The 12,253-nt window shown below is 47.4% G+C and overlaps 1 protein-coding gene across 3 annotated transcripts in view; it reads left to right on the plus strand.

The window, feature by feature from the left end:
- The window catches only part of keap1b (kelch-like ECH-associated protein 1b), a 39,015-nt gene that overhangs the window by 15,055 nt on the left and 11,707 nt on the right, over positions 1-12,253 (plus strand). For 2 of the 3 annotated variants that reach the window (XM_054751682.2, XM_054751681.2), the window contains 3 exons: positions 1,007-1,683; positions 2,991-3,196; positions 11,067-11,243. In XM_054751682.2, coding sequence (XP_054607657.1) covers positions 1,007-1,683; positions 2,991-3,196; positions 11,067-11,243 — 1,060 coding nt within the window. Of the gene's footprint in view, positions 1-1,006; positions 1,684-2,990; positions 3,197-11,066; positions 11,244-11,717; positions 12,046-12,253 lie in introns of all 3 variants that reach the window. The other variant, XR_011521254.1, reaches the window with a different exon arrangement.

Below are 12,253 nucleotides of genomic sequence, written 5' to 3' on the forward strand. Positions count from 1 at the left end.
CATTTTATGATGAAATTGATGAAAAAAAAAACCAGGAATTTCTTGATATTTCGCATAGAAAAATACCGCAAATCGGTGAAAAATACAGCGAATTGGCGAATTTCCCTTGAATAAGGCTCCAAAGAAAAAATCCGCGAAGTCGTGAATCCGCGATAAACGAACCGCGAAGTAGCGAGGGATCACTGTATTTTTCATTGAAACAGCTTTTTTGTTAATGTTCTAAATAACCACTACTGGAACACTGGGATGACCCAACTCCTCAGCAGATTTAAGTCTTCTAGCTTTAAGGTGACTTAAGTGAAAATTGTACCTAATTTTTTAAATCACGTTCAAAACTCACGATTATTTATTCTGAAATAGGACGTTTCTGCCAGGCTTGACCCCTGGTGACACCAGAAGTTCCTGTTGCTGACACTCGTGCTCGTCAATAACCACAGAATCACATATGAGTACATGATGTAAACGTTAACTCATTCACTGCCAGCCGTTTCCTGATCAGAAAGCCCCGGACTGCCAGTGTTTTTGAGCGTTTTTACTGTTTTTTTTGAAGAGTCACAGACCATTGTGCTCTATGCTCATGTAAATACCAAAACTTCCTAAAGAAAGAGTGCTTACATCAGGAAGAATCCGTGTGTTTGTAGCGTTATCCGTTCATTCATAATCTGTTGTTGAATTGTGAGCAGCAGAAGCTTTTCCAGTTGGCGCCTCGCTTTTTTCACACCAGCGGCCCAAAACGATCTCCTGATTAACGGATTTTCTGTTTCCTGATCATGTGACATGTGATATAGACGGATGAAGATCAGCTTTAGAAACGGGATGTGTATTCTCACGTTGCAGAGGCTCATTCCCACGCTCGCCCAATAAAAAAATGCAATTGGCGACTTTAGTCGACTTCAGGTTGAGACCTCTCAGCTCCGTTTACAGCAGCTCAGGTGAAACGGTTAGAGGAAATCCACAGACAGTCATTATAGTTGTGGGACAAATGTCTCCATGTCTCTCCTTCCAGGTAGCAACCCAGGAGGAGTTCTTCAACCTGTCCCACTGCCAGTTGGTCAACCTCATCAGCCGCGATGAGCTCAATGTGCGGTGTGAGTCCGAAGTCTTCCAGGCATGTGTGGCCTGGGTGCGCTATGACCGGGAGAACCGGAGACCGTATGTCCAAGCCTTACTCCAGGCTGTCCGCTGCCACTCCCTCACCCCTAACTTCCTGCAGACCCAGCTCCAGTCCTTGGACTGGGACCCTCAGTGTAAAGACTACCTATCCCAAATCTTCCAGGACCTCACGCTCCACAAACCCACCAAAGCAATTCCTTGCAGGACGCCCATGGTGCCGCAGCTGATCTACACAGCGGGGGGTTACTTTCGTCAGTCTCTCAGCTACCTGGAGGCCTACAACCCCTGTACTGGAGCCTGGCTGAGGCTGGCAGACCTGCAGGTACCTCGCAGCGGCCTGGCAGCTTGTGTGATCAGTGGGCTTTTCTATGCTGTCGGGGGCAGGAACAACGCGCCAGACGGGAACATGGACTCCAGTGCTTTGGACTGCTACAATCCTATGAACAACTGCTGGCGTCCGTGTGCACCGATGAGCGTTCCCAGGAACCGGATCGGAGTCGGCGTTATCGACGGCATGGTTTACGCTGTTGGTGGTTCTCATGGGTGCATTCATCACAACAGTGTGGAAAGGTGAGCGATACGGCTACACCTCACAAACCACAGCTTACCTGGTTGTAGTTCCCAACAGCAGGCACACCTGAGCCACAGGTAGGATGTGATGTTAGGATTTAGTTGTCATTAGGCTCTGTGGTTTGCCTCGGTACAGACTTAGTTCTGGTCTGTTTCCTGGGTTAGGTCACCGTGTAATGGTAAGGTAAGGGATCAGATCATGATCTCATCTTCTTCAGGTTTGTTTTTCACAAGCTGCTACAAAAAATAATGAACAAAAGCTCAGGAACGTACAATAGTTACAGAATTTAATCAACTTTTTTTATTTACTCTAAAAGATTTGCTCTGGGCTAAACACCTGGTGTGTGTGTGTGTGCGCGTGTGTGTTATGTGATTCCTTTTTACTAAGAAATCTTGGCTGAAGGTAGTAACTGTTTCTAACTCTGACTTCAGTCAGAGATGTCAAACGTTAACCCGACAAACTACGGTTCCTGTGAAAGAGGAACAACCCCCTCGAGTCTGAGTCGTCACCGAAGCCAAACATGTGACCCGTCGCAGCGGAACTGAATGGTTAAACTGATCAGAGGAATCCGTGCTGTACAGTTAAAGACTCGTTCATTCAGGCTTATGATGGCTTCTTCCTCCAACTGTAAAGAGAAACCCTCTAACAGTTCCTGCTTGGCTGAGAATAAAAAGGGGAAACGGTTAAAAATACCTTCTAGACACTGTGTGTGGATCTGACCACTTGTTTATATTGTTTATATTTATACTGCCGTTAGACTTGTGAACAGCTTATAAACACACAACCATGCTCGTCTTCGGTACTTGACATAACATCACGTTATCGGCCATATTACCTTTACCTGCCATTTTTTATAGCAAAGTTTTATGCTAGTTTATTATATTTTATTCTACTTTATTCTATTTTTTAATTATATTATTCATGTTATATGTAGCACGTTAGTACCGAAGCAAGTTCCTAGTTTTTGAATTGTTTGTTCACTGACAATGGCAATAAACCTTTTCTGATCTGATATAAAGGTGAGAAATGTGGCCAAATTAATTTTATGGACGTGTCTTTTAAAATGAGTTTCAACTTCATACGTCGTAACAAACAGCAGGGTAGAAGGTGAGTGAATGATGGTATGGAAGTGCCTGTACTATTTAAAGTTTGACAGAAGTTTGCTTATTACAAGCTGTCAGAAATCTTAAAACAACATCAGCATCCTTTTTACTGAAGTAGAAGCTAACGCTAAATCATAAACCTCCTTGTGTTCCTGATCCCGTTTCCCAGATGATCAGAACGATCCTTGTGTTGGTTGTCACAGGTACGATCCAGAGAGGGACCAGTGGCAGCTGGTTGCCCCCATGTTGACGCGCCGTATCGGTGTGGGCGTCGCCGTGATCAACAGGCTGCTTTACGCCGTCGGGGGGTTTGATGGAGCCAACCGGCTCAACTCCTGTGAGTGCTACAACCCTGAGCGGGACGAGTGGAGGACCATGGCCCCTATGAACACCGTCCGGTCTGGAGCTGGTAAGGAGGAAACGGGAAAACTGCTGAGTAATGATGAACTCAACAAACTGCCATGTTGGAAATTTACAGAACTGGTTTTGCAGGTTAATCCATGAGTCGTCCGTTCTTTCCATCTTCGATCAACATTCAAAAATCAACAGAATGGGGAAAATGGCAGATAATGTTTTGATACCAAAACACAAAAAATGCCAAATTTTATTTTGTAATCAATCGACCGATGATAGTCAGTTCTCACACAGTTCAGTTTTGGCTTTCAAAGTAAAAGCAGATGACCAGAAACCAGAAGAGGATAAAAATACGACCGTAGATTATGACCCGAGGGTTTGAGCTCCATCCGTTTTCACTCAGACTCTGTCCACCTAAACTCGTCTTCGGGAACCAAACAGTGCTTTTAATGAGGTTTACAGTCTATCATGGGATACTTTTATTTTGAAATATATTTTTCAGATCCAACTAAAATCATTGTCTCTCATTTGGCTTTAATACAAGAAGATATTAAATAGTAAAACATTAATCATTAAATACCAAGTCAGACTCTGCAGAAACTTTGTGTAGTTGGTGAACTTTCATTGTGAAATTATCAATCAATCAATCAATCAAAGCTTTATTTATAAAGCACCTTCCGCAACCCTGTCAGGAAGCCCAAAGCGCTGAACATGGTTCAGTTGAAGGTAAATATATTATGATGTTTCGGTCGGCACATTTTCTGTAAATAATGGTGATCAGAAAATAAAGTTTTTGATGGAGCTTTAATTTAGAGATTCTGAATGCTGTCTGGAACATTTATAAGTGGTCAAATCTTAAGTCATCTGAAACTAAAGTTAGTCTCACACGTGACTTGATGCAATTTGCTGGGTTCCTTATATAGGAAACATTATTTCTGATTGGCTTAATGAACTGACCTGAATTGGAATGTTTATTATGTGAAGTGCCTTGAGACGACTCTTGTCGTGATTTGGCGCTTCATAAATAAACTTGAATTGAATTGAATTGAATTGGGCTTTTGTTCTGAAAGTCAACAAAGCAGTAATCCCACATGAATCATTTCAGGATCAGGTTTGATTCTCTAGCCATAATCTACTCTGGTTTAACACCAACAAATGACTCAAAACTTCATGCAGCAGTTAAAAATGACCAAAACAACTTCAGCTCAGCAAGTAAACTGATGAATTTAGGGTTCCTTTTCAGTCGATTCACTCGGTACAACGAAGGTACTATGGGACATCACGCCCTCGTGTGGCCTGGCTGAAGACACATTTAATCACGCCTGTAAGGCAAATGAAAGTGACGCGGCGTGGAGGTCCCGCCCTCCACTTATAAGCGGCCACTGTCATTCCTCAGGTCTTACGCTCTTCACCTCGCTGACTACACATCTGACAACTAGCTGCGCTGTTAAAAGATGGCTTAACCGCTCGCTGACTGGACTACTGCCTTCTGGCTAGCATTCCTGCCCACCGAGCGCTATCTTTTTTGGCTCTTCAGCTTCTCTGCTTCGCTCCGCTGGGTGTCTTGCAATGAGCACTGTGTTGGACGTTGCTTCAAGGAAAGCCGCTTCGCGCCCCTGTCCTCAGGGCTGTGGATTCTTCTTCACGGGAAGGACCTACAAGAAGCATGCCCGGTTTGTCTGGGAATTCTCCACGCCAGGAGAGAGCTTGTGGAGCCAGAGGCATGCGAGTTCTGTCGCCAACTCCGTCGTCCCACGCTCGAACGGCGCGTGAAGCTTCTACAACGTCTCCTGGGAGACGCTGCAGTTTCGTAGCAGGACCCCGTACTTTCCCGTTCGGTCCCGGCTTCGCCTAGCCCTGACGTGGACAGCCTAGTGATCAATGTCCCCGCTACTAGCTGGGCAGATCAGATGGAGATGGCGGACAATTTAACCGGACCAGACCTAAAGGCTTCTCAGTTTCCTCCTCTGGCAGAGGATGAAGGAGACACTTTGGACATTTGCCCCGACGGTCAGGACTTACTCGAGGACGAGGAGGTCCTCTCGGCGGTGGAGTGTTCTGCTCCGGTCGCTACTTCAGCCTGCGAGCTGCGAGAGGACACTTCTTTTCTCCCGCTCTGCCGGCGTGAAGCGGGGAGGCTAGAAATGGACTGGCCCGCTCCTCCACCTGCACAAAAGAGGTCCCGCTTTTCTGGATTTTACCTCCCCTCGGAACCAGCTGAGGTAAAGAACTTTCTGCCACTTTACCCGGATTTTGTGGCTGAGCTCACGGCATCCTGGGTCAAGCCGCTATCCACCCGCACCACGGTCCTGGGTTATGGCTGGTTTTTGGACCTCGACGGTGCAGAAATGGCGGGATTGTTTAACCTCCCTCCGATGGAGCCCTCTCTCGCGGCTTACCTGGCCCCGACCTGCAATAACAGAGTTAATGGACAAACTAATCTGCCCTCCAAGCCATGCCGCTTCTCAGCTGCACAATTGGAGAAGATTTACCACGCGCAGGCTTCCACTGCCCGCGTCCTCAGCTCTTCCACCATGCTCCAGACCAACCAAGCACTTTGCCTGGCAGACCTTGGAGCAAGGGTCCCACCCGACAGCCCACTGACCCCCCTCATCAATGAGATATGGGTCACGTCGGACTACATCCTGCGAGCTGCCCGAGGCGTTGCTCTGCTGTTGGGAAGAGATATGGCCTCAATTGTAGTGGCTCAGAGACACTTGTGGCTGACCCTTTCTAATGTCCCCGACAGGGACAGGGCTAACTACCTGGACGAACCTGTTTCACCCAGTGGTCTGTTTGGACAGTCCCTCGATGCTATTCAGACAAAGTTCGAGGCCCAGCGGAAACGGACTGAAGCGCTACGCTCCATCATCCCCAGACGGGAAGGGTGGCGCACGGCACCTGGGTCTGACAGAAAGAACCTGACCTCTCCTCCTCTAACTCAGAGGACAGCCTCCCCAGCGGCAACGAAGGCCTCGGTCCCAGCTCGGACCCCGCCTTTTCCTCCTCGCCACTCCGCCTGGAGTAAAGGCCCTCCTGGGGACTCACAGAAACGCTCTGTCATCCACAAGAGGAAACCTCAGTCGTCCTGATCCGGGATCTGACTTTGTTCGGGTTTTGGACCCTGTTGGACTACAAAACCCCAGTTTTCTGTGGTTGAGATGGACCGGTTCAGCTACGGTTCAACCCCACAGTCCAAAGAGAATTTGTTTACCGCCCCCAGGGGGCGAGAGTTGTACCGTTCACAAAAACATGCACACAAATGTAATAAAGACTGCTGTTTACACTCGACAATGTGTGGATGCAATGTGTCTACATTGCTTCTCAAATTGGCCCCATAAAGCTGCGTCAACCGGCTCCGCTGGTGAACGACAGCTCAATTTTCACATAAAATCCTGTCTGCAATTGGCCTCTGTGGGAGCGGGAAAAGCTGTGTTCTCCCGCTCTGCTGAACAGCAGCTTTCCTCCGGTGGCAGACATGATGTTAAGAAAGCCTCCCTTTCCGCTAGAAGGCAGCAGCTCCCCCACCAGGGCGCTGAGTGGTTGCCTCGCGGAGAAACTTCACCTCTGGTGAGCTTGCGCAGTGTCCCCCTGGGTCGAGCGCACGGTTGCCATGGGTTACTGACTGCAGTTCCTGGTCAAACCACCCGTATTTATCTCTGTTGTGCAGACGTGTAAATACCGACGCTGCGGTCGTGTTACGGGAGGAAATTCAGACTCTACTGTTGAAAGGAGCTATTCGAGCGGTTCCTGTTGAGGACACAAACAAAGGTTGGTACAGCCGCTACTTTGTTGTCCCAAAAAAGGGGGGCGGACCTCGTCCTATTTTGGATCTGTGTGTGTTTAACAAGTATCTGCGCACGTACTTAAAAATGCTAACACTCAAACTGCTACTGGACACAGTCAGTCCCGGAGATTGGTTTACTACGATTGATCTCACAGATGCTTATTTCCATGTTGGAATCCATCCCGATCACAGGCGGTTCCTGCGCTTTGCTTTTGAAGGGAAGGCCTGCGAGTACACTGTTCTGCCTTTTGGGTTAGCTCTAGCACCCCGCACCTTTTCGAAATGTGTGGAAGCTGCACTAGCCCCTCTCAGGGAGGAGGGCATCCGGATCCTCGTTTACCTAGACGACTGGGCTCTAGTAGCGAGTTCCCGAACACAAGTAGAAGCTCCCACTGCACGGGTACTTTCCCACGTTCAAGGCCTGGGGTTTTCTGTGAACTACAGAAAGAGTTCTCTAGTTTCGAGTCAGAGTTTCTCCTTCCTCGGGCTGGAAATTTGCTCTTGGTCAATAAGAGCGCGTCTGTCGGACCAGCGAATAGCCGCGCTACGCAGCTGCTTATCGCGCTTTCAGCTGGGTGCCAGACTGACACTCTGCACAGCTCTACAGCTGCTGGGGATGATGGCTTCCTCCATAGCAGTGGTGCCTCTCGGACTGTTAAAAATGCGACATTTCCAGCGTTGGGTCCGCTCTCATCATCTCCATCCGTCACATGATCTCCGCCGGAGGTTGACAGTCACCAGAGCCTGCATGGTAGCTCTCCTGCCATGGAGAGAACCAGGGCTGTTCTGCCAGGGTTCCCCTATCGGGAGGGTGTCAGAACGCATAGTGGTGACCACAGACGCTTCCCTCAGAGGCTGGGGGACTCTGTGTGGGGGTTTAGCTGTGAGGGGGGTATGGTCCTCGACCCAGTCAAGGTTTCATATCAACTTTCTGGAACTTTTAACCGTGTTTCTGGCCCTGAAACACTTCAGTCGTCACCTGAGAGGACATCATGTGCTAGTGGGCACAGACAACACAACTGTGGGGTCATATGTAAACAGACAGGGAGGAACAGGCTCTCTTCCTCTACTGAATCTGACCCACACATTGCTGCACTGGTGCAATCTGAATCTCCTGTCCTCAGAGCAGCTTATGTCCCCGGGTACCTCAACCACTGGGCAGACTTGCTCTCCAGGGGCGGACCTCTGTCAAAGGAATGGAGGCTCCACCCCAAGGTGGTGTCCCAGATCTGGCTGAGGTTCGGCAGGGCAGTAGTGGATCTGTTTGCGTCAAACGTAAACACACATTGTCCCCTTTTCTTTTCTCTGATGGATCAGGCTGCTCCAATGGGATCGGATGCTCTGGCGCACCCTTGGTTCAGCGTTCTCCTCTACGCTTTTCCGCTGGTGGAACTGATTCCAGCAGTACTGGCGAGAGTGCGCAGGCCAAGCAGGTCTCTGATTTTGGTGGCTCCTCAGTGGCCCACAAAGTCTTGGTACCTGGAGATCATCAATCTGATGATAGCCCCCCATGGAAGCTCCCCTTCAGACAGGACCTTCTGTCACAGGCACAAAACCTCGCCCACATCTGTGGAAGCTAGGGCTGCTCGATTATGGCAAAAACAATAATCATGATTATGGTGACTGAAATTGAGATCACGATCATTTAGGACAATTTTTCAATTAATGTTGATTTTATTTGTTTTTATTCAGTCATAAAATTGCTCAGGGCACAATCAGGACAAAAATAAATAAGAAACAAGATGATCACTAAAATAACTCCTGATTCCCAGTATAAAAAGACCAATATACTTATAGCTCATAGTCTATGACCCAAGGGCTATAGTCCTTGGTTTAACTCATTTAAGTCTAACCAGTACAGACCCAAATACCAATATCTTGCAAATACTGACAGCAAGAATTATACAGTGGTATTTATAACAAATAAATGCAAATAAATTGATGTTCACAAAATGTTGTATAACATTTATAGAGTCGTGTCAAGGTGCTGTAGGAGCGTGCACTAGCACTGTGTCCTCGAGATTATTTATTATTTATCAGCGTGAGGAACTTATTTCTACCTTATTTATAAACTACTTATTTACAGGTCCATCAGTTAATGTAATAATTGTCCCAACCACAGCTGCACCCCCCAACCCGGTCTCACAGCAATCAGGGGCAAGCTGCACGTGTGTTTAGCTTGCTGCACGCGCACATTTAGCAGTTTTAGCGGCTCAGGAGTCCGCAGGTGCGATGTGTGTCACTCACTCTGGTTAATCCAACATGGAGCCGGCTCTGAGAGCCGTTTCTTTAGCGACTGACACATCACTAAATCATTCCCTTTCCTAATGTCCTGAAGAACGGTCCGGAGCGCAGGCGGAGTGTTTAGCTAACCTGCAGGAAATGTCGACAGTTATCCAGAAAGTAGCTAAGGATTACCAGAGAAGTTTCTGAGGTGTTCGCTAGGTACTTTTAAGATTTAAAAAGTCAAGAAGGGGGTCTGAGAAGCTGTTGGAAATGGCGTCAAAGTCGCTAAGTTGGCAACACTGTGGGAGGAGCGCTTCATTTGTAACTCAGGGCAGCGCAAGTGGGAGGAGCAAATAATCTGCTAGTTTTGTTTTTTTAATCTTTCAAAACTCAGATCGTAATCGTGATTAAAGTTCGATTAATTGAGCAGCCCTAGTGGAAGCTGCAGGCCTTCCTACTGAAAGGTCCAACCTGTTAGCTAAAGGTCTTCCCCCGGCTGTGGTGAATACTATTCAGAGCTCAAGAGCATGCTCCACTCGATCAGTATGAATCTTCTGTCTTATAAGACAGCTCTGCTCTATGCCCTTCTATTGGCTAAAAGGGTGGGAAACCTTCATGCTCCTTCAGTTCACCCTTCCTGTCTGAAAATGTCATCAGATGGGAGCTAGGGCCACTCTGCATCCGAATGCTGCATATTTGCCTAAGGTCATCCCGCTCAACTACAGTTCCATAACCATAGAGCTTTCGGTCTTCCATAGTCCTCCTTTTGCCTCTGAGGAGCAGAGGAGACTGCATTGTCTGTGCCCTGTTCGTACTCTGCAGGCTTATATAGATCGCACTCAGAGTATCAGAATAACAGACCAACTGTTTGTGTGTTTTACCAAACCCTCCATGGATAAAGCTTTGTCAAAGCAAAGACTTTCTCATTGGATTGTGGAGGCCATTTCCCTGTGTTACAGCGCCACTGGCTCCCAGCTGCCCCTAGGGGTCAGAGCACACTCTACTAGAGGTGTGGCTGCTTCTTGGGCGCCGTTTAAAGGTGTTTCAGTTGGTGACATTTGCTCAGCTGCAAGCTGGGCTACACCCCACAACTTTGTGAGGTTTTACCGCTTGGTTGTTTTGGCCCCTTCGGTGGCCCCTGCTGTTCTCTCTGCTGGATCTGACTTGCCATCTTAGGTTGCAATCTCAGGCCCGGTTTGAAAGCTGCTCATGGGGCGTTTCGATAAGTCCCACAGTACCTTCGTTGTTCCAAGTGAATCGACTGAAAGGGAACTTTAGGTTATGCGTATAACCACTGTTCCCTGAAGGAGAGGAATGAGGTACAACGCAGGGCTGCCCCATTTCACAGCCCAGCTGGGTGAAGAGCGGCTATCGAACTGAGGAATGACAGTGACGCGGTCGCTTATAAGTGAAGGGCGGGGCCTCCATGCCGCATCACTTTCAGTTGCCTTACAGGCGTGATTAAATGTGTCTTCAGCCAGGCCACACGAGGGCGTGATGTCCCATAGTACCTTCGTTGTACCTCGTTCCTCTCCTTCAGGGAACAGTGGTTATATGCATAACCCAACGTTTATAGTGCTGAATGATGTCAGACCTAACACCATTTTACTCAAACATTAGAAAATGACCATTATAAAGAGGATTATTGGTGATTGTTGGTGTGTTTTTTGCCCCGCTGTTCATGTCTGTTAGTCTTAAAAGGTGTTGGTGGAACTGTGATCATTTACACCCTAATGTGTTTGAGAGGAAATCAGCTGAGCTCTTAAAAGTTAAACCAAAAACACGCCTGCCAGGTGCAACCAAGCATCTCTGGTTATGAGAACAACAGGTGACTGTTTTCTAGATGAAGTAATAGCTCAGTGTTCGTCTAGATAAAGATAAAATTCATGAACGAGTCCCTGTCTTGTTTCAGGAGTGTGTGCACTTGGCAATCACATCTACGTCATGGGCGGATACGACGGCACCAACCAGCTGAACTCGGTGGAGCGCTACGACGTGGAGGCCGATACGTGGAGCTTCGCTGCCTCCATGAGGCACAGGCGCAGTGCTCTGGGAGTCACGGCCTTACACGGACATATTTACGTCTTGGGTCAGTAGTTTTGTGTTATTTACATTGGGTACGGAAAAATTCAGATCCCCGTGTATTTATTTTATTGTAGCTGTTTGCTAAAATCTATTAAATTCATTTTTCCCCATTAATGCACACACAGCACTCCAGATTGACAGAAGAACACAGAATTTTTTTTCATTTCTGCAGATTTATAAAAATAGACTACGTGAAATATGACATGGTCCTAAGTACAGAGCCTTTGCTGTGACACTCATATATTTAACTCGGGTGCTTTCCATTTCTACTGATCATCCTTGAGATGGTCCTACACCTTCACTGGAGTTTGATTATACTGATTGGACTTGATTGGGAAAGCCACACACCAACTCATAATACAGGTCAGAGCAAAAGAGAATCATGAGATCAAAGGAACTGCCTGAAGAGCTCAGAGACAGAATTGTGGCAAGGCACAGGTCTGGCCAAGGTTACAAAAACTTCTCTGCTACATTTAAGGTTCCTAAGACCACAGTGGCATCCATAATCCTGAAATGGAAGATGTTTGGGACAACCAGAACCTTTCCTAGAGCGGGCTGTCCAGCCAAACTGAGCTACCAGGGAAGAAGAGCCTTTGTGAGAGAGATAAAGAAGAACCCGAAGATCACTGTGGCTGAGCTCCAGAGATGCAGTCGGGAGATGGAGAAAGTTGTAGAAAGTCAACCATCTCTGCAGCTCCACCGGTCAGGGCTTTATGGTAGTGTGGCCTATCGGAAGCCTCCTCAGTGCAAGACATATCAAAGCCCACATGGAGTTTGCTAAAAGACACCTGAAGGACCCAGACATGGTGAGAAATAAGATTCTCTGGTCTGATGAGACCAAGATAGAACTTGTAGGTCTTAATTCTACGTGATATGTGTGGAGAGTAAGGTTGGGCGATGGGACGAGTGGGCTGAGCCGTTACGGTTGTTTTTTTTACAGAAGACGATTTGTTTGTTATTGACGAATATTTTATATGCTAGGCACAGAGAACATCGCAGAGGTAACAATCAAGA

The sequence above is a fragment of the Nothobranchius furzeri genome, chromosome 7 (genome assembly GCF_043380555.1).
Source record: "Nothobranchius furzeri strain GRZ-AD chromosome 7, NfurGRZ-RIMD1, whole genome shotgun sequence".
In the NCBI taxonomy this organism is placed as follows: Eukaryota; Metazoa; Chordata; class Actinopteri; order Cyprinodontiformes; family Nothobranchiidae; genus Nothobranchius; species Nothobranchius furzeri.